The sequence below is a fragment of the Monodelphis domestica genome, chromosome 3, assembly GCF_027887165.1.
Source record: "Monodelphis domestica isolate mMonDom1 chromosome 3, mMonDom1.pri, whole genome shotgun sequence".
Taxonomy (NCBI): Eukaryota; Metazoa; Chordata; class Mammalia; order Didelphimorphia; family Didelphidae; genus Monodelphis; species Monodelphis domestica.
Genome location: NC_077229.1, coordinates 94,206,208 through 94,233,043, shown reverse-complemented (window position 1 = coordinate 94,233,043; position 26,836 = coordinate 94,206,208). Strand labels below are relative to the sequence as shown.

General features: G+C 38.7%; 1 protein-coding gene across 1 annotated transcript in view; it reads right to left on the bottom strand.

Annotated features, from left to right (window-relative positions):
- The window catches only part of EMR3 (adhesion G protein-coupled receptor E3), a 74,173-nt gene that overhangs the window by 17,642 nt on the left and 29,695 nt on the right, over positions 1 to 26,836 (bottom strand). Inside the window, exons 9-14 of the mRNA XM_056822596.1 lie at positions 25,272 to 25,462; positions 18,039 to 18,212; positions 8,680 to 8,877; positions 8,127 to 8,362; positions 457 to 523; positions 82 to 173 (exon numbers count right to left, since the gene is read on the bottom strand). Of these exons, the coding sequence (XP_056678574.1) occupies positions 82 to 173; positions 457 to 523; positions 8,127 to 8,362; positions 8,680 to 8,877; positions 18,039 to 18,212; positions 25,272 to 25,462 (958 nt within the window). The remainder of the gene's footprint in view (positions 1 to 81; positions 174 to 456; positions 524 to 8,126; positions 8,363 to 8,679; positions 8,878 to 18,038; positions 18,213 to 25,271; positions 25,463 to 26,836) is intronic.

The window sequence follows — 26,836 nt, the reverse complement described above, 5'->3', positions numbered from 1 at the left end:
TTGAACATGACAGTGGACTTAGTCGGAGAACATGGTTTTAATTCTCAGAGTGCCCAGGGATAATATTATGCTTTATCTCACCTTGTGTTCTGAATCGTGGACACCTCATTGTTGAGGGAGGAAAGTTTGTTTTGTAAAATCCAAAGGACCATAAGAATAAGAAGTAAGTTTACCTGTGGAAACAATGCAAAATTCATTAACACAGGTATTACACCTGGAATCTGAGATCCATCTTGGTCATCTGCTCCCAAACTTGGATGCTCCTATTTTGGATTTAGAATTAGTCACTGCATTGTGCATAACTGTGCACATACACACATGTCTATATCACCACGACCACCCAACTGACCACTCAAAATCATTGGTTTTTGCTCCTGACACCTTGTTTAACTCCTCTACTCTCTTGGTCATTTCTCTATCTGGTGACTAGAATTACATTGTAATGTGTTCACTTACACAGCATATGGTACAGACTGGTCCAAGGAAAGCCCAGAGGAATCTCTTCTCCAGACGGAGCCAGCAGCTAAGACAAAGAAAGAAGAACAATTAGTAAGCCCTGTGTGAATCTTAAAACTACTCAGACTGTACCCTAGAAGATTTGGTCTAGCTATTCCCTATTGTAACAATGGAAATACTTAAGAATCAAGAATGTATTGGGAACTTTTAGAATTACTCCACCCTACTCAGACAGTGCCTTAGGGGAAGACAAAGTTGTAAACTCCTGATTGAACAACGAAAGTCCTTAACTCATACCTTATAGTAAAGCTAGATCCTTAAGCTAGGTCTATTTTTAGATCTAATACAAAAAGGTGTTAAGTACCTGTAAAGGTTAAATTAGTACCTAAAAAGGTCAAGTAACTTACAAAAGGCAAGCTTAACAAAGAGGTGTGATGTACTCAGAAGATTTAATCTAACCAGAGAAGGTGAAAACCAAAGAAGGTGAAAACTAGGAATGGGAAGTCCTGGGAAAAAGCATCTACTATGATTGGTAGATGTGAAAATTTAGGGGAGGTGACATAAGTGTAAACCTTAAAATTTCTTTGGCGACCTTAAATTAACATATATCAGTCTTTTAAAGTGATTTCCTTGTCACATAAGAGAAAAATCTCTTTAAAAGGAGGCAAAGGAACAGTTCAGGGAAAATTGAATTGAATTCAGTTACAATTGAATTCAGTTTGGAGAGTAATTTCAGTTCAGAGTGGAAGAACTGAGCTTGGAGACGATCTTGTAGTAAGTGATAAAGACTGACTCACTCTCCCTTAGGCTCAGGCCTAGGCCAAAATGGCTACTGCTTGGCTCAGCCTGAGTCAGAGCAGTTTGAATTAATTCTCTCTCTCTCTCTCTCTCTCTCTCTCTCTCTCTCTCTCTCTCTCTCTCTCTCTCTCTCTTTCTCTCTCTCCTTCCCTTAATTCCTTCTTTCTTTATTAATTAAAATCTCCATAAAACCCAGCTGACTTGAGTATTTTTCATATTTGGGAATTTCCCCTGGTGATCACTTATTTTAGATTTTAAATAAAAACACAAAAAATTACCCTTTACAGTTTTATTGTTTACAGTTAGGTATTTACAGTTTTGGCTGACCACTTCGGTTTGTGATGAAAACCCTCAAATTTCTGTGAACTTTCTTTCCTTTCTCTCTTTATTACTTGCTAAAATCAGCCAGTCTTTTTAAACATGCTAACTTGGCTTCAAAACACAGCTGCAAGAGTGGGTGAGTAAAAAAACATTTTAATTTCTCCTTTAATTAAATAGAACACAGCTGTTTTAAATCTTAGCAATAGGGCCGTAAGATCCTGGCTAGGAGAGTTGTTTCTAAATCTCCTTTCCTTTAGGGAACAACTGCCTAGATTAGAAGTGAGGGAAACCTGTAGAAAGTTTTGGCCTTGTCCTGCTCCCCACGTGACAGGTTGTGACGCTTGACATATGTTAAGTAGTAGGACTTCCTTGTGTCTACACTTTTTGTGAAGTACTCATACAAGTACCAAAGTTTGACTATCATCCTGGCTCTCTATATCCCTGAGTATGACAAAAAATCAGACCAGGGAATGACGCTTCCCTATCAAAATAGAATTCTAGTTCCTTTTTTTCTTATAGTATGGCAACTTCCTGTAGTCTTGGCTGCAAATGGCTAAGTGAACTATTACTGCATTCTGTCCTACAGACTTGTGGAATAGAAATTACTTTAAATTAGACCTATACAAGGGCCTGTTAGAAATGTATTAACCCCAAATAAGGGCCTATTTTTGAATTTTTTATTCTTTTTTCTTTCCATTTTTTTCCCTTATGTTTTTTGTTGTTTTTCTCTTCTTTTGATAATTGACTCATACACCCCCATAACTCAACATTGCATCATGTGCTGAACTGGATGTTTTTTAACACCCACTTCAGGGGGGGGGATTTTAATATAAAATCCAAGATTTTGAAATTTTTTGTTTGAGAAAGATCTTCAAGGAAGAAGCTTGCTAACTCCTAAATCCAGAGAATGAATTGTGGCAGAAAGATGCCAGAAAACCCACACCACATCAAGAAGATCCAGAATGAATTTTGGATGTGGTTGATTGAACTGAAGTTTGATAGACCTTTATTTGTAAATGTACACTTTTATGCCAAGGGGACTGCCCCTAATTTGGCTTTCTGTCAATGCGCCTAGCAAAACATCGGTTTTGCTTTCTTTATTTTCTATTCCTCCCTAACTATTTCAATTTCTTCTTAGAAAATTGAATATTGTATACATCTACATATATACAGTTTTATTGTTTACAGTTTGGCATTTACACCTGGTAGCTAAGCATATGAGCACTGATAGGTATAAAATCTTTTTTAATCTAGGATGAGATGGAGACTTTTTCATCTTGGGCAGAGAGATGTGGGTGATCCTAAAGTTATCCTGGGCTAGTTTGTTAATTATCCCGACTGACTTAGACAAAAACCATTTAACTGTCTGTGTACCACAGACACTCATGCATATATACATGCCTATATTCCCAGAATACTACCCTGAGATTCAGTTTCTCCATTTGTCAAATGGGGATAATAATATCAGTTGTAGACATCTTACAGGCTTGTTGAAGGTCAATGAGTTGATTTGTGGAAAGTGTTTTACAAACTTGAAAGTGTTACATAAGTGCAAACCCATATTTGTTTCTCTGATTTTGTCATTGTGGGAGCTGCTAGCATGGGAATTCTTAACCACACAGATCATAATCTGCTTCTAATTGATGCTGAGTTTATAAGTATAACTGAATGTATTGATTAGCTAGAGGATATAGTGATAGATCTGGAGTCAGCAAAACTGAAATTGAAATCCTGCCCTGGACAGACTAGCTATATTATCCTGGTAAGTGACTTAACCTCTCCACTTCCATTTAGTCATGGAAAAAAAAGGGGATGATGATGACATTAACAGACCCTTCAAAATGTTATTTTTGAAATAAAATGGAAATAATATATGTAAAGCACCTTTCAAACTTTAAGGTGCTCTAGAAATGCTAACTTTTCTTATTGTAAAGATAGTGATTTATAGATCTTAAAATGCTAAATAAGTAGATGCTATTATTATGAATTACTCTTGTTACTGTTCTTTTAGGGAATTGCCTAAGATCAGAGTGAAGAAATAATTTGCTCAGGGTTACAGGGCTAGGAAGTGACAGAATTTGAATCTAGGTCTTCTTGATTCAAAATACAGTATTCCATCTACTAGGCTATGCTGCCCTAGGATTCCAGAGATTTTTACATGGGATAAACTACAAGCATACATATACAGAAAGACTGATTTTCTGGTTAAAATACTGCATCAAAACTGGATGGTTATCACAGATGTACGTAATGAGGAATTGACTGGGACCTATGGTTTCCCTAGAGCAGGGAACTCTCAAGTGAGGACACTCTCTCTTACAGAACAGATTGAACCTCTCAGGAAGTGATGTACTTGGAGAGTTGCTCAGGGCACTGTGAAATTCAGTGACTTGTCTAGGGGATAGAATCAGTATATGACTGGCAGGCCTCAGATTCAGGCTTTCTTGGCTTTGAGATCAACTCTTAGTCCTCTATACCAGCTGCTTCTATTCATAATAAAGAGAGAGATTTGGACCAGGTTGGAGACAATACTGACTATGTCTCCCTAGTTTACTTTTTTTGTTGTTGTTCTGATCAGATTCTTTTATAGCCAAAGATCTCAAGAATAAATAAGTCAGAACTTTAAATTAATTGTCAGTAAAAGAAGGCTTATGAAGACATAAAAGTAAAAAGGGAAAGACTTTATCTTAGACTAAGAACACTCTTCCTGGCTTTTATTAATTGGATGTGATGGTTATAATTAAAGAACTGTCCACCTGTTCTCATAAGGGAAAAATTCTGGCCACTATACCCTAACACACTGAAGTACAGATGGGTAGCCTGGTCCTGAAGAGATGCATCAAGAAGATAACAGCAAGAAACAATTATCTGGCAGAAACTGAAATAAACAGAGCAATATGGTCATGAAGAAAATGTAGCTTGAGACCAGCATGATATAATAGAGCAGATACACTGTGCTCAGTGAACCTAGGGAGGCAACACGAAACCATTAAGAAGCAGTCCTACTAGTGCCCAGCAGAGTCACCAGACCTAGAGAGGAGCAGGCCAACAGAAAGATGCTTTATAACATCATTAGAAGAGATCAAGGATTCTGTAGCATTGGTGATGTGAGTTCCAACCACTCCTCAACATATGTTCTCTACCAGTAGAGAATCTCATTTATTAAGGGAAGCCTTTCCCAATCCCTCTTAATTCCAGTGTCCTTCTTCTGTTAATTATTTCCCATTTATCCTGTAAATAGCTTGTTTGTATATATTTGTTTGCATGCTGGCTTCACTATAATGCTTCTAAGTTCTTCCAGGGCAGGGACTATCTTTTGCCTCTTTTTTTTTTAACCTTAGTGCTTACCACGGTAAGTGTTGGCATGAAGTAAGTGCTTATGAATATATATTGGTTGATTCCTATGTCAATTCACTCCTCCAACTGATGATGATATGTATATATATATATATATGTATATATATATATGTGTGTGTGTGTGTGTGTGTGTGTATGTATGTATATATGACATGACCTATATTTATAGGGCAAAGCTCTATTTCAAATCTTCTTCCAATGTGATTTCATTAACCAATTTTTCTTTGAACTAATTGTGTCCTTTGGCTGACAAGAGAAAAAGTAAAGATTAATAGAGTTTGTGAGCTACCTATTGGAACAAAAAAAGACCCAAGGAATATCTTAAACCTCTGGCTGCCATTTTTTTAGAATTTTATGTGTAAGAGAGGGGTGCCTGAGATATTATATGTAAGTGTATATATATACAGATATCCCTTCCACATCATGATTTTCCCCATTTCATTTTCAATATATTGTGAGTTGGCATAAGAGATTAAAAGTGAATTTTTGGGGAATTTTAGAGAAGTCATGGAGGCTAGCAGATGGCAAATAAAAAGTTTAGTCAGAAATGCATAAAATATATGTGTAGCATTGTATAATATCAACATACTTTATCTTTCAATACCATAAATACACACAATTTATTTTTTAAAGTTTGTGAAAAGGACCCGAAAGCCACCAGATGACACACAATGGCTAGAAATGCAGAGCTATCTTTAAAAGCTTAGTAACTTAAATGCATAAAAAAATGCATAAAATATATGTACTGTTATATATAATATTACTTATACAATATGTTCTATATTGTTTTCCTCAGTTTGTTTCTTTTTAAAATTTTTCACATTTGTTTCATATTGTAATTACTTTTTCATGTAGTATTTTTACTTATCATTGACCTACATAGAGCCTATGACCAAATTCATAAACCAAATAAACCAAAAAATCATGGTAAATACCCCATAAAAGAAAAAGAAATAATTCAGATATCTTCTTTGGTAGAGAATGAGGGCCAAAACTTTTATGTGAATTTTCTAGATCATGGGGGTGCTATGCTCCTAACTCCTGTTATGTGAAAGGGATATCTGTATTTAATTATGCATGGGATATGCATTACTTATTTATATATTTATATGCCTAATATTATATGTTTATGCATATAAAGATCCCAAATTTCTGATAACTATGAGATTGGTCTATTGGTATGCCCTAGCTTAACAAAAGTAGCTCCATATTTGACCACACGCCTCAGTGATGGGGATTCTTATGGAACTAATATTGGTTTGTTCTGCTACATTTAGCCAAGGGATACAAAGCCTTTCTGATCATGATAGGTTTAGTGAAATTCATCTAATTCATGTATGCAAGATTAGTCAACTTTCCTAACCACAATGCTCTTGAGGTTGATGTGTGTGTGTTTGTGTGTGTTGTGGTCCTTACCACCTACTGATTGATTCCCCCTAAGATTCCCCTTCCACTCAGCCCCTGTAAATTTGCCCAGCAATGATAATTAGATGGAAAGTCAGAGATCCCTGGATCTAATCTAAGGTACCCCAGGGTACCTAATCTGTCATATAACTCAATGACTATTTGTGTTCCCTGTAGACTTGTAGGACTGAGGAGCAGGCTTGCTTGCCATGAGTAATAGATCACCTGATTTATGATCCCTTGAGCACTTGTGTTCCTTCTTGATCTCTCACCCACAGTCACCCACAGTTGAAATAACCTACATCATGAGGACTCTGAGCAGACTTCAACCACTTCAATTGTTGAGGTCAGATTTATGGACACAGAGACTACTCCCCTGAATCAGAATTTCTCTGTCATTTACATGTTAATTTTTACTTCTGTTGATAAACTAGGCAAGGCACTTTATGCTGCAAAGAACCTTTTTTTTACTGGAACTCATAAGACCCTGCATGGAAATCCTAAAGCTTCCATCTTAACTTTCTACTTTTCCTATCTAAATATATATTTTTTGCATCATTTTATTCAAAGAAAGTTTATCTTCCCAATTACATCTAATAATAATTAACATACATTTTCTGAAATTATAAGACCATATTGTCTCTTTTCCTGTTTTCCCTCCCTGTCCTTAGAGTTGCAATTTGATACGGATTATACATGTATATTATAACATTAAAAACATTCCCACCTCCCTTTTTCTGAATGGGAGGTTGGTAGGGAGTTTACAACCCAAGCAGCTCATTTTTCAGTGGGAAAAAGGCGGTTGTATGACCCAATTATCTGTGAAGACTTCCTCAAATTTCCCTGTTAAAACTCAAAGACCTGTTGACTGTGATACGGAAATCACTTTAAAAGACTGATATATATTAATTTAAGGTCGCCAAGGAATTCAGCTATGTAATTCCTAAATGAAAACTCAAGTCAGCTGTCAACCTTTTATGGTGTTTTAATTACAAACCAGGAGGAAGAAATGTATTAGAGGGAGAGAGAGAGAGGGAAAAGGGAGAGAAGGAAATAGGGCTTAAATACCCACTCTGCTTAGGCTGAGCCAAAGACCCAAGGCCCTGGATAGCTGAGGCAAAGAAAAGAGATCAGTCCCTATCACTCACATGACCAAAATGGAGAAACAGTCTGTGAGCTCCTCCACTCCAAGCACCAGGCTCCAACCACCCCCTTCTCTCCACACAGGAAGTCCCCAGCACTCCTGAGCTGTCCTCTACCTCACTTCCTGTCTCTCACATGTGCCAATGGTGGCTATAGCTTGACCTAGGACCTCCCAGAGGTCTGTCATTTTTGCACATGTCTGTTGAAGGCCATATTCTCAAATAATTAAATATTGAGTTTTGTTGCAGCCCTTCCTGATCTTGTTACCCTGAATAGGGTGGAGATTGTAGTTTCTAAGACCTGATTCTGTTATTCCAAATATCTCTATTGTTATAGATCAGGAAATAGCTAAATCCCATCTTCTAAAGAATGGTCTGAATAGGGTTGAGTAGTTTTGAAATTCACAGGACCAAAGACAATCACATCAATTATCCTCAAGCTTAGCCAGGCAGGTTCTTCCTTGAAATCTCAATTAAATTCAGTTTGATTTGTTTTGATTCAATAAATGTTAGTTCATAGTCGACATGTTTGAGAAACTGTGCTAGGCAATGGGAATGCAAAGACAATTTATCCCTCTCTTTCTTCCAATCTAATATTTTGATATCTTCAATGGATGTCCCACCCAGGGATGAATAAACTCTACTTGCCTGGAAGAAGTTCCATAAAGATGTGCTCTCCATCCTGCAGAAATAGCCACAATCACTGCTGGAATTCCATAGCCCAGAGGATACATGACCTTCCTCAGGGACTGGGTCATCCTGGTGTAATTGACAACCATCAGGTTCCGGGCAGTGAGAAAGAGATGCAGACCTTCCAGCAGCATCCAGGTGAAAGAGGCCAGGTAGAAATAATGTAATAAACCTGCAATGATGGAACACAGGACCTGGCAGGGTAGGGATACAATCAGTTCAGAAGAGTTTTTGAACCTGTTATGAAGACCCTGGATAATTTTCCTTATGTTGGGATTAGATAAAATGCTTGACATGAAACTAAAGATGCTGGTTGGTCAGAAGCAAATACTAACTTTGATGGACAATATCCTCCTTCATGGCTCAGGGCCATTATAAAAAAGAGAGATAAAAGCACATTGCCTTGTGACATGTAGCAGGAAGACCAACATCTACTAGGTGTTGCCATTTTCCGGTTTGTGTGGCTGTGATGGGGCAGACAGGGGCTAGTACTTTGGGATGCCATTAATACCTTATTCTTGGTTTGTTTAATTCCTGTGAGGAAGAGGAGATCAGCCAAGAAGAGGCACAGGGAGAGCTGCAGGTGGAGGGAGGTGCTGGTATTCTGAATGGTGCTGCAGAGAAGGAAGGTGAGGGCAGCCAGAAAGAGACACAGCAGAGATAGGCTCAGTCCCACATAAGTGATCATGGTTAGCACACAGTCTTCTTCCTGTTTTCTCACAAAGGAAAAATGATGATCATAATTTCTGGGTCTTTGGTTCTAGGTTTAGAGAGGCATTGTGCCCATCACATAGCAAGTACTTAACTTACTAAAACCTTGTTGACTTTACTTGATTTTATTGTAAAAGAAAGGGTATAGTCCATCAGATTGTAATTGGAATGCTTGAGTTTTAATGGTGGTTTAGACTATGGGTGAGTCACTAAACTCTTTAAATTTTGTTTTTTTTCATATTTTAAACAAGAATTTCTAAGACAACATGCCTGAGAAGTAGTCATCTAGCTACTATCTGAACACCTCTTCTATCTCTCTTCTTTGATCCCACCAACCAAGTCTCACTAGGTCTTATTAATCCAGTCTCATCCAACACTGGTCTTATCATCCCGATTGTCATCTATAACTGTTTCCTTTCCCAGTTCACTGCCTGGTTGGAAACAACAGTCCAATTTTCTGCGTCTTTAAAAAACATCCTCAGTAGATCTCATTTCCACTGACCAATATCCTGACTTCTTTTCCTTTTTTTAGCCAAACTCCTTGAAAAAACTGTGTTCGTTCTTGACTTCTCTCACTCTCTTTAAAACCCTCTGCAGTCTGACTTTTGACTTCATGAATCAAAGGATATTGTCTTCTCCAAAATGATCCAAAATGATCTCGAAATCTATTGGCTTTTTCACAAAGCCGAACTTTTTATGCCTTTCAGCAGCATTTAACATTATTTATCATCCTCTCCTACAGCATTTCCTTTCTTGGTTTTTGTGATGCTGCATACTCTTATTTCTCTTCTTACTTGTTTATCCACTGCTTCTCAGTTTACTCTGCCATATCATCATCTATATTATGTCTTTAATCATGACGTCCCCCAAGGCTCTGTTTTGGGTCCTATTCTGTTCTATCTTTACACTATCATGTGGTGACCTCATCAACATATCTCAGAGGTTTGATTGTCATATCTATGTAAATGACTCCCAGATGTGTATATCCTGCCCTTATTTCCCTTGAGCTCCAATCCTGCATCTTATATGCATCTGAAATTCAATATGTTTAAGATAGAACTCACACTTTTCTTCTGAGTTTACTATTATTTTTGAGAGAAACACCTTCTAGCTTTGCAACCTTGGTGTCATTCTTGATTTCTTCTTTTCCTTAAGTTCATATATCTAATCAATTGCCAAATCTCTTTTAACTTAATGACATCTCTAACATCCATCCCCTTTTCTCCACTTCCCAGGCAGTTCCTTCATTCAGACTTTCATCACCTCTTGTCTGGATGATTACAATTGCCTTTTAACTGGATTGTGCAACTCAAGTTTCTCCTCATTCCAATCTATCCTCCCAATGACTGCTTAAGTGATTTCCCTAAAATGTGTATTTGACAATGACATTTGCATACCACAAGAAATAATTAAAAATGCTTATATTTTTCATTCAAAGGTCTTCATTATGTGACTACCTCCTTTCTTTTTACACTATCACTCCACAGTCCAGCCAAATTGGCTTTCCTGTCCTTGCTTATCTGCCCCTCCTCTTCAACTTCATCCCTCAATTCCACTCTCTCTTCCCTTCTTCTTCTTGAAATTTCTAATTTTCTTTAAGCCTCAACTCATGTGAAACCTTGTGTATAAGGTCTTTCTGAGACACCTGCCAGTGTCTCTCCGTCCTCCAAATGTCCATATCGTGTGTGTATCTTTCATATATCTATGTTTTCTTACCTTTTAAAATATGATGTCTCTGAGGGCAAAGGGTATTTATTTTATTTCTGATTTGTATCTACAGTGGCTACACACAGTGCCTGGGAATTATTATTATTATTATTTTAAAGCCCTTACCTTCCATCTTAGAATCAATCTGGGTATTGATCAATCTGAGTGATTCTTAGAATCAATCAAAATGGGTATTGGTTCTATGGCAGAAGAGCAGTAAGGGCTAGGTAAAGGGGGTTAAGTGACTTGCACAGGGTCATATAGCTGGGAAGGTTCTTAGGCCAGATTTGAACCTAGGACTTCCTATCTCTAGGCCTGGCTCTCAATCCAGTGAGCTACCCAGCTGCTCCCAGTGCCTGGGAATTATTAAATGAAACTTAATTCTATTGATTTGTTGATTGAATAATCTGTATTTATAGTGGACTAGTGATTTTGAAGCAAGAACCTAATGAACATTTATTGGCAATGTAGTAGATGGGATTCTTTCTCAAGTATAGGTAGAACTACAACTAGATGGTATCATTCAACTCTGAGCTTCTGAGATTCTGTGATGATTCTGGATCCTTGAAGTCCATGCTAGCAAAACTAGATGTAGTGGTAGTCTCTCGGAGACCGAGAATGACTATTGTCTTTGTGCAGTTTCATCTATGGTGTACCCTCATATGGCTTTGGAGTCCAAAGACTGAGGCGCTGAGTTTGTGGCACATGGGGCATGGGACGCCAGCTGTTACGGGAGGTGCGGTTGTGGCCTGGTGTCGGCGTTCACGCGCAGCGGCAAGACGTCGACGTCGCTCATCTTCAAAGGTGGCGGCGGCATGGTTAATGTGGGTTCGCCAGCTGCTTCTGTCAGAGGCAGCGAGTTCTAGTTGCTTTGGTGTCATGCCAGCCCACTTCAAGTTTGACTTTAGCTGATCCTTGAATCTTTTCTTTGGTTGGCCTTGTTTCCTGAGTCCAGCTGACCGTTCACCATAGAATATGTCTTGGTATTCGCTGTGGGTCCATGTGGATGACGTGTCCAGACCATCATAGCTGGGTTTTGAGGACCATGACTTCGATGCTGGTGGAGTTGGCTCTATCGAGAACTTCCTGGTTGGTGATTCGGTCCTGCCATCGGATCCTCATGATTGACCAGAGGGAGCGTTGTTGGAATTGCTCCAGCTGTTTCATGTGCTTCCGGTACAGTGTCCATATCTCACAACCATACAGGAGCGAGCTGAGGACCACTGCGTTATACACTTTGAGCTTCGTTGCAGTGCTTACACCGCTGTGTTGGAGGACTTTGCAGCGCAGCCGCCCAAGTGCCTGGCTGGCCTTTTGGATCCTGGCATTAATCTCGTGGTCTGGGGACCCGTCGTTGGCGATGGTGCTGCCCAGGTACTTGAAAGTGTTGATATTAGAGAGCTGTGTGCCGTCGATTGTAATGCACGGCTGGTTCGTTGGCCTCCCTGGTGCAGGTTGGAACAGCACCTCTGTTTTGCTGAGGCTGATAGTCAGGCCAAACAGTTTTGTTGCGGTGGAGAACCTGTCCACAATGGTTTGAAGGTGATTTTCTTGGTGGGCCATGAGAGCACAGTCATCTGCGAAGAGAGCTTCCAGGATGAGTCTCTCTGTTGTCTTTGTTTTTGCAGTCAGGCGGCGAAGGTCGAATAGTGAGCCATCTAGTCAGTATTTGATGTAGACGCCCAGGTCTAGATCCATCACAGTATGTCGTAATATTTGGGTGAAGTATAGGTTGAATAGTACCGGAGCGAGGACACAGCCTTGTTTCATGCCATTGGAGATGTTGAAGCGATCGGAAGTCTCTCCACCAGATAGGACTTCCCCTGTCATGTCGACATGAAAGAGCTGGATCAGTTTGACAAATTCTGCTGGGCAACTGAGCTTGCTAAGGATCACCCACAATGCGTCCCTGTTCACTGTGTCGAACACCTTCGTCAGGTCTATGAAGACAATGTAGAGACTCAGGTTCTGCTCAAGGCATTTTTCCTGCATTTGCCTCACTGTGAAGACCATGTCGATGGTGCTGTGATTTGGTTGGAAGCCACATTGTGATTCAGGCAGGTCCTGCTCTGAAACTGATGACAGGAGTCTTTTGAGTATAACATGGGTGAGGATCTTTCCAGCAGTGGAGAGTAGTGAGATGCCTCTGTAGTTGTCACAGGCTGCTCGTGCACTTTTGTTCTTGTATAGGGCTATGATGGAGGCATCTCTGAGTTCTGGGGGTATGTCTTCCTCTTCCCATATGCTGGTCAGCACTATGTGCAATGCCTGAAGTGCCTTTCCATTTAAGGCTTTGTACACCTCAGTTGGGATCCCATCTTTATTGGGTGCCTTGCCTGTACTCATTTGTTTAATGGCTTTTTGGACTTCCTCTATTGAAGGAGGGACATCAAGTTGTTCAATGGTGCGGTTTTGGGGGATCTGGTCAAGGGCGCTTTGGTCGATTGAAGAAGGTCGGTTGAGAAGCTGACTGAAGTGTTCTTTCCACCTGTTGCTGATGCCTTTTTTATCTTTTATAAGAGTGTCACTGTCAGAGGATAGCAAGGGAGTGGTGGCAGATTTAGTGGCCCATAGACAGTTTTAAGGGCATTGCAAAATTGTTTGTAGTTTTTCGTATCAGCAAAGCGCTGGATTTCTTCTGCCTTTTTTTCCCACCATTGGTCTTGCATTTTCCTGATTTCACACTGTGCCGTGGCTTGGAGAAACTCGAATCTGTCCTTTTTAGGAGCAGAGTTTGGGTTATTTTGCCATTCCATAAAGGCTTTGTTCTTTTTGTTCAACAGGTTTTCAATAGCAGTGTTGTTCTCATCAAACCAGTCCTGGTGGTTGCGTTGTTTGGGGCCTAGGACTGCTTTTGATGTTTCCATCACCACGTCTTTGAACTGGTTCCATTTCTTGGTTGGGCTTCCAGTGAGTGGTCCCTTGACAGACAGCTTGTCGTCTAGGCAAGACTGGAATGTTTGCAGATAAAATGGATCTCTAAGACGACTCACATTATAAAATGCGCGAACTCTCTGGGTGCGTTTTGGATGACGAGGCACAATACGCATTTGAAGAGTCGCTCTAACCAATCGGTGGTCTGTCCAGCATTCAGCTCCTCTCATGGCTCTGGTGATCTGTACATCCTGGATGTCTCGCCGGTGTATAATGATGTAGTCAATGAGATGCCACTGTTTTGATCGTGGGTGCATCCACGTTGTTTTATATTTGTTCACCATTCTGAACACAGTGTTCGTGATGTGAGTTCAACTCTGAGCATTTACTGAGTAGCAGTAGGCCGTTGTTGTTCATTTTGCCCACGCCATGTTTGCTGAGCACTCCTTTCCATCTTTCATGGTCCTGGCCAACGCGGGCATTGAAGTCTCCTAGTAGTATCAGCTTGTCATTTGTGGGCACTGAGTGCAGGTAGATGTAGAACTAAAATTAGATGTAGAACAGGGCAAATGGGACTTTGACCTAGGGTGCCAATATCACACAATATGTGTGACTTCTTTCTAGGCTGGGGGGCGGTATTTCTGCCACAAGGTCATTCTGCTCATTTTCCTTCATGGTGCTTCAGTGGTTCAGGTCACAAGTGTCCAACTGAGACTTTATCAGGGATGGGCATTAACCTTTGGGTACTCTGCATTATGAGATCTTTGAGAGTAGGTATTGGTTTTCTCCCCTTTCTTTGTATTCTCTCATTTAGAGTAGTAGCTACTACATAGAGTAAATGTTTCACAATTGCTTGCTGATTAGCCCTACTACCCCACTCTAAAACACTGAACTCTTCTTCCAGTTTAGTTGAATTTGTCTTAAGTACAATTCTGGCTAGATACAACTACAGCAACATGAAACATCTGGAAGCCTGTATTAAGTTGGAAAGACTTTGGGGGTGACTCAGCAAAAGACTATCTTTCTGCTGTCTAAGGTTCAGTCTTACCAAAGGAAGATAGAGCAACCCCAGTATGGTGATTAGGTAAGGAACATTTTCAGTTATAGAAACTAGCAAAGGCTAGCTATAATGGTATAGAGGTTTTATGATTGGTGCAGTATGATGGAAAGAACACTATTTAGAGTCAGAAGATCTGGGCTCAAATCCTGCCTCTAATACTACATGTGTTGCTTTGGTCAAGTCATTGGACTAAACTCAGGTGTCAGTTTCTGCAATTGTAAAATGAGAATGTTGGACTATATTATCGCTGTGGTTCCTTCTAGCCCTAAGATTCTATGATTCTTTGACGCCTATAGTTGAGGTCAAATCCTTGAAGTACATAGGTATGAGCCAATAAGGTGAACTGGCCAGTGGATCTCTCCTTAACTACTTTAGAAATTCTTTTATGAGCTTAAAGATTTTTAAAATTTATTTAATAGAATTTATTCCCAGGGATCTCAGTGCCTACCTCCCCTCCCTGCACCATAGAAGATGTCACCCAACAAAAAAGATATGCATATTTATATAGATTGCCTCTTTCATGTTTCTATTTTTCATTTTATTCTCTGGAGGTAGACATTCACAAATTATTCTTTAGATATCAATTCTGTAGCTATATATAATGTTCTTGGTTCTAGTAGTTTCACTCTTCATTATTTCATATAAATCTTTACAAGTCTTTAAAAATTAATATGCTTATCATTTCTCACAGTATAGTAGCATTGAATCATCTCAATCATATACCACAATTTGTCTAGCCATCCCCCAATTGATGAACATTTCCTCAATTTCCAGTTCTTTGCCACCACAAAGAGAGCTGTTATAAATGTTTTAGAGCATATATGTTCTCTTTCTTTTTCCCGGATCTCTGGGAAACAGACCTAGCAATGATAACACTGGGTCTAAGAGTATATATAGTTTTATAACACTGTGGACATAATTTCAACTTGCTCTCTAAAGTGGATGGATGAGTTTGCAGTTCTACCCACACACAATGAATTAGTGTCCTTATTTTTCCACATCCTCTCCAACATTTGTTATTTTGCCTTTTTAGCATGTTAGCCAATCTGATGAGTATGAGATGGTATCTCAAAATTGTTTTGATTTTCACTTCTCTAATCAGTAGTGATTTAAAGCATTTTTTCATATTCCTATTTCTGGCTTTGATTTCTTCATCTAAAAACTGTACATATCTTTTGCCTATTTATCAATTGGGGGATAATTCTTCTTCTTATGTATTTGACAGTGTTCTCTATATATTTAGGATATGAGGCCTCTATCCAAAAAATTGTCCCCCCAAATTTCCTAATTTTTCTCCTTTCCTTCTAATCTTGGTTGCATTAGTTCTATCTGTTTAGAAAATTTTAATTTAATGTAATCAAAAGTGTATTTTATATTACACAATGCTCTCCATCTCTTGTTTGCAGAAAGTTCCTCTTGTATTCATAAATTTGATATGTAACATATTCCCTGTTTTTCTAATTTGCTTACATTTCCTTTTTTGTCTAGGTCATGTATCCATTTTAAAAAATGTATCCATTTTGATCTTTATCTTAGTGAATGGTGGAAGATATTGGTCTATAGATAGTTTCTGCCAAACTACTTCCTAATTATCCTAGTAATTTTTACCAAATAGTGATTTCTTATTCCAATAGCCAGGATCTATGCTTTTGTCAAAAAAGAGTTTACTACAATCTTTTACTACTGTTTGTTGTATGACTATTCTGTTCCACTGATCTGCCTTTTTATTTCTTAGACAGTACAAAATAGTTTTGATAATTATTGCTTTATAATACAATATAAAATCTGAAATTTCTAGGCCTCCCTGCTTCATATTTTTTATTAATTTGATATTATTGATTTTTTGTTTTTCCAATTGAATTTTATTATTATTATTTTCTAGCCCAATAAAATAATTTTTTGGTAGTATAGTTGGGATGGCATTGAATAAGTAGAATAGTTCAAATAGGATAGCCATTTTAATTATATTGGTTTTGCTTACCCATAAAAATATTTTTCCATTTATTAAAATCTGACTTTATTTGTGTTAAAAGTCTTTTATAATTATGTCCATGTAGTTCTTAGGATTTTTTTGTGGCAGGTATACTGCCATATATTTTATTCTGTCAGTGGTTAATTTTAAAGAGTATCTCTTTCTCTATCTTCTTGTAGGACTTTGTTAATGACATATAAAAATGCTGATGATTTATGTAGGTTTATTTTATATCCTGCTAATTTGCTAAAATTATTGATAGTTTCAATTAACTTTTTAATTGAATCTTTAGGATTGTCCACAAATACCATCTTATCATCTGCAAAAAGAGATAGTTTTGTTATCTTTTTGCCTGTTCTGATTCCTTCAACTTCTTTTTCTTCTTTTACTTTTATTACTAGCATTTCTAATACTATATTAAATAATATTGGTGATAAAGGGCATAGTTGTTTCATTCCTCATCTTACTGGGAAAGCTTTTAGCCTATCCTTGTTAGAAATAATACTTGCTGATGGTTTTAGGTTGATATTCTGTATCATTTTAAGAAAAATTCTCTTTCTACCTATGTTTTTTCAATGTTTTCAATAGTAATGAGTGTTATATTTTGTCAAAGGCTTTTCCTGCATTTTTTGATATAATCATATATTCATATAATCATGTTACTTTTGAAACATTTGTTACTAATATAATCAATTATGCTGATTTATCAATTAAATTAGTGTATTAATTTAGAAATTCTTAACCTTTTTTTTTCATGCATCACATACTCCTTTGGCAGTCTGGTGAAATCTAAGTATCTCTTCTCAGAATAATGGTTTGTTGACTAAATTAATAATGGGAGGAAATACTCTCAGTTAGAAGGCAGAAAATAATGATGCAATTTCCCGCCCTTATCCAAATTCATTGACCCCTGGAATCTACACCCTTCATATACTAGGTGAGTATCCTCTTGTTTAGATGGAAATTGAGAACTGGGGAGAAGCCTCTGAAAAGATGTAATGTTTGGTAAATAAGTTCTATATGGAAAAGTGATTGAAATTTTGACAATGTGGTCTGGAGAAGAGAAGACAGGGAATTAATTGAATAACTGTTTTACACGAAGTAGAAGGACATTTACATTATCCTAGTAAAATGAATATAAGTTCCTTAAAAGGAGGGAGTGTTTCATGTTTGTTTTTGTATCTTCAGACATTTAGAAGAGAGATTAGAATTTAAAAAAATGCACAGAGGAAGATGATCATTTGTCCTTAATCTAGAAAGACAGCAGAAAATATTATGTTGCCGGAGAGATTCACTTTGGTCATATAGACAGTTGGAATGATTAAGGTTGGCATCGATTGTCTAGGAAAAACATGACATCACCTTCACTTAAAAAACAGAGACATTTTTCACTTGTTAGAAACAGTTTCATTTCAGGGTTACTTGACAATAAAGGGACAGAACACACGGCCTCACTTTCCATAGACTTTTCCCATTAGGAGTCTGCAATTCTGCCCCTAGCAGATTTATTGGAAAGTTTTGGGTTGAATGGGCAAGACATACACACCTGTGGAATGGGAGCCATCAGGACAGCAAAAGAAGACAAATGGGAGCAGGTGCAGCTGGTGTATGTTTCAGTGGTCTCAGTGAGATTGCAGCCATTTGTGGACCAGACACCGCCCTCCTCTCTCTCCCTTGCTTCCCAGTAGACACAGAGAGGTGTTTCTTCTGCATTCTTTTCCTAGTAACAGTGGGAGATAATTTTATTTCCCTGGTTCTGATTTGACAAACATTTCCAAGATACGCTGTTTCATAGTAAACGAAACTAATTTGAATGTATTAGCCTTGAATCAACTTCATGCATAGCACTTGACCTACTTGGTCAGCAAAGTAACCTTTTCATCCTTCTAATTCTCATTTTCATCACTAGCACTGATTTGGATTCTTTTACTCTTGACAGGGAATAGGGGTGGGATGAGTGAGATAGCTTGCCCATTGTGGAATATCACCAGTTTAAAAAAATTTCTAATATTTGGGTAACTCATTAATTATTTCTTCTATTAGAGTTATTATTTTTTTAATCTAATCAGGTGTAGAGGTGACCATGGGTGATAAAAATGCAAGAAGAGGATCATGAGCTCTGTTAGGTCCAACAAAGTTTTAAAAACTTTGAGTACGGGTTCCATGTGTCTAATGAAGGAGTATCAGTTCAATGTGGTTAATGTAAGAAACAATGGGCCAGGAACAAAATAAGAAGGAAGGACATCTCATAGATAACCTGTGTACTTCACTGATATCCACATAATGTGAAAAAAAATGTGAGGAAGCGTAGCAAATTATTGGATGGAGTGTCTACATTGAATTTATTGGAGGACTTAGATAAGAGTAATATAAGATGGTCAGAAATGGAAAGTTTGCTATCTCTATTGGTGGAAGGACTACCAAAATCAGGGAAGATTCCCAGATGCTCTGGGTATATTGCCTTATGGCTATTTATGTGGTCTCTATTTGCTTTAAAAATCTCTTGATTAATTCCTTGACACAATTTTGTGCATAGTCCCTGTTCCATGTGGTTAACAATGTAATCTTTTTAACATAGACAATAAGAAACATTGTTTTGAACTTTTTTTTTGTTTTTTTTATTATTTGACAAATATGGAACTGGGATGGGGTAAAGAAGGTAGTTTGCCCTTAGCAGTATATAATCAGTTTTGGTTGATTTCCAGTTTTTGGTTACTTATTGCTTGTTTTTTCCACTAGTCTTTCTCTCACATCTCATCATGGTGTGGAGGTGTCTGTGGGTAATGAATGTGTCAAAGGAGAAGCATAAGCGCTGGAAGTTCCTGGCTATGGGCTCCCTGGGAGATTGTGAGTCTTTTGTAGGTGAACCAAATTGGCTACATTGGGAGAGACTCAACCTTAGCCACATGGCTTACAGACGATGAATTATTTTGACAATACTAAGTTAGGTGATTAAATGGATGAAGCCCTGGGTTAGAATCAGAAAGACATTTTCATGAGTTTAAATTTGGTCTTGGACACTTATTAGTTATGTGACTCTGGGCAAGTCACTTAACCTTGTTTACCTCAGTTCCTCATCTGTAAAATGGGCTGGAGAAGGAAATGTCAAGTCATTCCAGTATCTTTGCCAAGATAACTCCAAATGGAGTCACAAAGGGTTGGAAAGACTGAAAATGACTCAAGAACAAAAATGTTAGGAAGATGAAGAAAATGAGATAGTAATTATAAATACTTTTCAAGACTTAAAGCAATTGCATAAATGTGAACTATTATTATTGTCTTGTAAGTCTTTGTGGATCAGTTGAGATCTGCGTGTATAAAGGATATATAGATATGGTTGAAGGCATTGGCTTTTGGGAAAATTTGCTTGGTGTTCCTACAGAATTTATAGTCTGGTCTATACTAGACTTTCCTCCTGACTACAGAGAATTCATTATTCCTAAATCCTTACATTAACTGTGAGACTTCAAGTGGAATACCTTCAGAAAACATACTTTATCACTCTTCTTTTGTAAACCTCAAATTTCCTTAGACTTATAAATGTTGGAAATTTCACCATTGGGATATTTCATACTTGGAAAATTTCTTACTGATAGTCTATTGGAATGGGAATCCCATTGGCATGGGAGGTTCCTTCTCTTCCCTTCTTAAGATTTCTTTAGGACAGAAACCTTTTGCTGAACAATGGAAAGGACTTTGACCTATGCTTAAGCATAGAACAGGAATTTCTTTGAGTCTTGATTGATTTTAGAATTGATACAATGGAGATACTCCACCCTATTCAGTCCTAATAGGATTGAGTAAGGGCTGCAGCCTAGATCAAAATTTAATTATTTCTAAATCTCTACCATACTCAAGTTAACAGGATTTAGAAAGGGCTGTAGCAAAGGAGTAAAGATTTAATCATTTGAAAAATATGACCTTCAACAGACATGTGCAAAAGCCAGAAACCTCTGGGCGGTCCTGGGTTAAGCGAGAGCCTCCATTGACAGGGAAATTGATGAAGAGTGATTGGTAAATGTGAGGACTGAGGGGAGGCAACTTGGATGGTTTCCTTAAAGATAGGAGGGTCTGAAGCGGGAGGGGGAGTTGAGGTTTTGGTCGGTGTGGTTCCTGGGCTCGGAGAAGGCTTGCTCTGAAGGAAGCTGAAGGTGGGGGCCTCTGAGACTGTTTCTCCATTTTGGACACGTGAGTAATAGGGACTGGTCTCTTTTCTTTGCTCCAGCTATCTAAGGGCTTGGGCCTTTTGGCCCAGCCTAAACAGAAGGGGTATTTAAGCCCTATTCCCTTCTCTCCCTTTTTCTCTCTCTCTATCTCTAATTCCTTTCTTACTCCTATTGTAATTAAACTCCAAAAAAGGCTGACGGCTGACTTGAGTTTTCATTTAGGAATTACATAGCTGATTCCTTGGCGACCTTAAATTAATATATATCAGTCTTTTAAAGTGATTCCCTTGTTACACTTTCTAATTTCCTTCTGGGCTTTATACAAATAACTTAACTCTGGCATGTAGTACCAGGATTTCATCTTGGGATATTAGGATTTCTTCTGGGTGGGAAATTCCTTTCACAGAGGAAGTCTTTCTATGACTTATTAGATAAATCCTAAAGAGTTGCCTAGGCACAAAGAGGTGAGCTCAGGCTTGGTCACACGGCTGTGTTCAAGCCCTCCTTAACTCTAAGTCCAGTATTCTATTCACTATTCTATACTCCCTGCATCCCTTAAATGGATCAATAACTGTATAAATCTTCAGTGATTCACTCTCTCTGATATGCTATGATACTCTATTAAAAATGTCTATTAGAGTTGGTTTCAATGTCACTATTGTGTGGATTAAAATCACGCATTATCCTCCAGCATATATTAGTTAGTATTAGTAATCGTAGATTGGCGACTTCCTATAGAAAATGAGTGAAAATTAGGTGCCCTTCAGAAGAGAGATACCAATTTCTCCTTATGAAGAGTAGAGAAACCCCCCTTCCTAAGCAGCTTTTTATATATGTATATTTATACATAAATATATACCTTTAATTCACTCTTTTCTAATGTGACCAGCCCCTCCCCCCTTTTTGCCCTGTTTCTTATTCCCACGAGAAAAGTCCTAAAACTTACAGCTACCATCTTGACTCCCTTCAGTATGAAAGGCCTTAGCCATGTCTAAATTCTGGCTCAACTTAGAAATTGCAAACTTGAGGAATCCCATGAGTTTCAGAATGTTGGAAAACTTAAGGAGGGTAGGACAAGATGAAGAAAATAGAACATACACAGATATTGTGTTACACATAGGTAGTGGGTGGCAAAAAAGATGCACATTGTGCTAATTTCCTATAAATTCTGACTTCATGTGATTATCTTTGGGCATTGCCTTGCGTTGGTCACTCAGAGTAGTGCCCCCATCCTCTCCCCTTCCTAATTAAGGCTGCATTTTTTTCTATCCAGTCTCCTGTCTGCTCATTAGAGTGACTTTGGGGTACAGACCCCAAGATTCCACTCCACACATTATAATCATTTACTTGTCCCAGCCAGTCACTCATTCAATCAGCAAGTACTTATTAAGAACCTACTATGTTCCAGTCCTATGTTAGATTCTGGTGAAATAGTCCCTGTCTTGAGGGGTTTACAGTCTAGCTGGGGAGGATTGATACATAATATAGAAGCATATACACATAAAGAATAGATTCCGGTGATTTGGTTTGAAGGCACTAGCATCTGGGATTATGAGGAAGGTTATATGGAGAAGGCACCTGAGCTGGTCCTTGAAAGCAACTAATGAGGTCGTTGGATGGAAATGAGGAGGGAATCTCTTCTAGTCATGGAATGATGATCAATTAAGATACAGAAGCCAGCCCTAGAGATGGGAAGTCCTAGGTTCAAATTTGGCCTCAGGCACTTCCCAGTTGTGTGACCCTGGGCAAGTCACTTGACCCCCATTGCCTAGCCCTTACCACTCTTCTGCCTTGGAGCCAATACACAGTATTGACTCCAAGACGGAAGGTAAGGGTTTAAAAAAAAAAGATACAGAGATGGAGGGTTGTGGAGGAAGAATAAGAAGTTCAGTTTGCCTGGGCTGGGTAAGTGGGAAGGGGAATGATGTATAATAAGCCTGTGAACGTGGGTTGGGTCCAGGTTGTAAAGGCTTAAAAGCCAAACAGAGGAATTTCTGTTTTGTTGTAGACAGGAGGAGGGGAGTAATGTTGTTAGGAAAATTACCTTTAGAGCTCTGTCTGAATGGATTGATATGGGGAGAAGTTTGAGGCATGGAGATCAATAATGAGATTATACTATTGATCCATGTGAGAGCTAATTAGGGTTTAAATTAGGATAGAAGCTGAGGGGAGAGGAAAGAGAGAGAGAGAGAGAGAGAGAGAGAGAGAGAGAGAGAGAGAAACAGAGACAGAGACAGAGACAGAGACAGACAGAGACAGAGAGACAGAGAAGAGAGACAGAGACAGAGAGAGAGAAAGAGACAGAGAGACAGAGAGAGGGGGAGGGGAGGGAGAAGGACAATAAAGAAAAGGACCAAGGATAGGTAGAAATTTGGAGTATATGCATAGTTAGGGAGTGATACAGATCAAAAGTCAGCAACAGAGACGGTGAAGGATTAGTCAGAGAGTTAGGAACAGAACTTAGAGAGGCAGTACAGTGTAATGAAAATCAGAGAGGAGAGAGGATCATGAACTAAGATAAGTGAAGGGGAGGAGGAATTCTTTAAATAACCTGCCTTTTAGTGATTTTTTTGTTGCTGAATTTCATTGGCTAAATCTTCAATTGAAGGTTGGTATTTTGTACACTTCAAGCCCAAGCAAGCAGTACTAACTTTGTCTGTCAATCTGTTTATTTTGTTGGTTTTGATATTATTTAATGCTGAGAATAAGATCTCACAAAAGTATGTAGAGGGAAAAATTGTGAGTAAAGCCATTGTTATATTTTTTTCAGGGTGCTAAAAGTGTCTGGTACTCCTCTGCTGCATGTGGATCAGAGTCTCGCCCAGTCTTCTGCTGGCCTGGCCTGTCCCTCCCCTCCCTAGCTGGCTGGCCAGCTGAAAGAGAGGTGGCCGCCCCTTGCCTGCCTGCCTGCACTCCTTCTATGGGTGTATTCCTCCTCTCCAATCCTGCTCTGCCTGGCCCACGCCCCCTATGGCCAGTGTGTGGAGCAGCCCTTCTCCCCCCTTCCCTCAGGTCTGGGCATGGCCATGGCTATGGCTGTGATTGCAGGGCTCCCGGCCCCAAGGTGTGCTGAGCCCACATGGGACCTCATGTCATTGAAAATGGGTACACGTGTCAGTGCTGACATACGTGTCATAGGTTTGCCATCATGGTATTAATGGGTTGAGAGAGATTGGAGATCATTTTGAAGATTAAGATATCAAGATTGGGTTTAGTACTAAAACAAAGTGAACAATGTAATGATAGGAGATTATGATCAGAAACATTAATTGTTCTGTCTAAGAAAGATGGAGACCAGCATTTGCTTAACTAGAAATTTTTGAGCCTAGACAAGTGGCCTGAAAATTATCTTCAGATGGTGGGCAGGCTGGACTAGGGGAAGAACTTAACAGAATATGTGCTATCTGGTAGCATTTTATTTTTACTAATTTTCTTAACTAATCAAGTTTTAAGCTCTGATGATTCTGAAATGCTGTCAGTGCCCTATAAATTTGGGACCCAAGGAGAAAGTGTTTGTGACCCTTCCCTAATTCTAGTTCTGATCATAGGATGGTGTATAAACTCAAATTTTTGGGCAAACGGAGGCTGAGCAGAGGTTAATTTCCTGGTTTACTAAAGAGAAGGAGAAACTGAATGGTTTTGTGATTCTACACTTGTGCTATTATACCAATCATTGCTTTGAAATAGGCAGCTAGGTTGTTCAGTGGATAGAGTTCTGGGCCTTGAGTCAGGAGAGCTTGAGTTCAAATCTGGACTCAGACACTGACTAGCTGTGTGGCCTTGGGAAAATTACTGAATGTCTTTGAGTCCCAGTTTCCTGAACTATAAAAATAAGGATCATGATAGCATCTTACTGGCAGAGTTGTAATGAGGATCAAATGGAATATTTTTTAAGAGCCCTTGGTACAGTGTACAATACAGGAGGTGGTTTCAGGAAAAAAAAATATGGTAAGATAAAAATGAAGTGTAAAGTAAATTTAGAAAAACTGGGAGATCACTGTGTAATATTGATTTGCAACATTGAAGTTGCAATGATAGTCATCTGCTCAGATCAATACAAAGATTCAAGATAATGCCAAAGGAATCAGGATGAAAAAAGTGCCATCTGCTTCCAGAGAGAACTGATGAACTCTGAGTATAAATTAAAGTATAATTTCTTACTCTATTATTTTTTACTTTGTTTTGCAATATGTTTTGCAATCTGCAATCTGCAATATGAAAACATATTTTGAATGATTTCCCCATGTATAATTGACATATTACTTGCTTTCTGTGGTTAGAGGTGAGAATAGGAGAGAGGGTGGAAATGTGGAACCAACATTTAATACAAAAAGACAAAAATAATTAAACATTATTTTTTTAAAAAGAAAAAACTTCTGGCATCTGAAAATCTTAACTTCCTGAGGGTCTAGCCAGTGTTCCTACTACAGTATACATTGTTGTGACCATGGAATGGAAAAAGGAAACCATTTATAAAGCACCTACTACTTGTTGAGCACTGTGCTAAGCTCTTTATGGATATTATCTCATTAAATAGCTGGTATGGAAAATATCTTTTAGCTTCCATGTCCACTTTCAGGAATATGTTGCCTAGGCCTGTGGTTCACACCTACCTTAATATGCTGGAACTTCAGAAGAACAGAAAGAGAAGAGGATTCAGATTTTGGAGGTCCTATAGCAATGCTGACTACTCGGGAGTTCATGTAGATTCCATCATTTTTCTCCCCATCTTTTGCATCAAAAAAGGATGCATTTATAATGGTCCCAAGATTAATATATGAGAGAAAAGCAACTGTTCTTGAATCTAAAGAAAAAAAATGAAAAAAAAACCAGTGAAGTGCTTTAAGGCAAAATGCTCGATTCAATCCTCATCCTTGACATTTTTTTTTCTCAAGAAGTTTAGTTTAGAAGGGGGAAACAGATATGGCATAATAGCTACTGGGAATGGTGAGGATATGGGAATCTAGAAATATGGTCTTGATTTTTTTCAGTAAATTAATGAGGCAAGGCCGTCAGTAGAGAAGGTTGTAGGAGAAAGTGGCATGGGAAATTTGAGGAAAGAACAAGTTTTGTACATCTGCTATGATAAGTGGCTAAAGAGCTAATAAAAGAGGAGTGCCATGATGTAATGAAGGCCTAGGGGAAACTGGTTGGCATAATTTTATATTGAATCCAATACACAAGGATTTATGACTTTTTCCCCATTCTGATCAGTAGCATTTGAATAAGAGCAAAGGAGAAAGGTGGTGGAAATAACTGAGAGCTGAGGTTTGTCCAAAGCATGATTAGTGATAGCACAGGGAAGCAATGGATTCAAGAGTAAAGAATAGAATGGAGTCAAACTGAATCAATGATGGAGTTAAGATTCAAAAAGGAGGATGTATAGCTAGAATAGGGGTGATAGCCTGGGAGAGTATTAAGGAATGGAGGGATTGGAGGTCATCATGAGGACACAGGGAATGTTTAGGAGGAAAAAGGTATAGGGAGAGATAGAAAGTTTAAAAATTATGATAAGAATTGAGAGATTTTGAACGCAGAATCAACATTTTTGAAGGTGGTGGCAAGATCAAGGGTACAACTATCTCTGTGAATACCTGAGATATAACTCTAGAGGTAGTTATGGGAATTGAATAGATTGCAGAATTGGGAAGTTATGTTATTTGATAGAGCATCAAAATGTATGTTGTAATACTCTAGAGCCATGATGGTGAATATATGGTGCAAATGCCAAAAGGGGCATGAATTACCCTCTTTGTGGGCATGTTTGCAGTCACCTTTCAGAGTTCATTACTAGAAAGTTAGAAGGACTCAGGGTGGATATATTCCCCTTCCTCCACCATGTGCCTCAGGACATTCCTCACTTCACCTGCCCCTCTCCCCAGCAACCCAATGGGAACATTTCCTCCTTCCTCTGTCTGGGATAAGGTACAGGATGGAGAGGGGGATCACATGCTGCATGAAGGTGAGGTGCAGATGGCAGCCTATTGAGTCTGTAGAGAAGGTGATTCCTGTGGTGAGATTGGAGAGGAGCTAGGTTTGAGGGGAGCATAGCTCATAGTGGGGCACATAAGTGGAGGGGAGCAGAGTCATTTTCTTCCCATCTCTATACATGCTTCTCATCACCTGCCCCCCCTGCCCAGCAGACCAATGGGAATGCTTCCTCCCTCCCCTGTCTAAG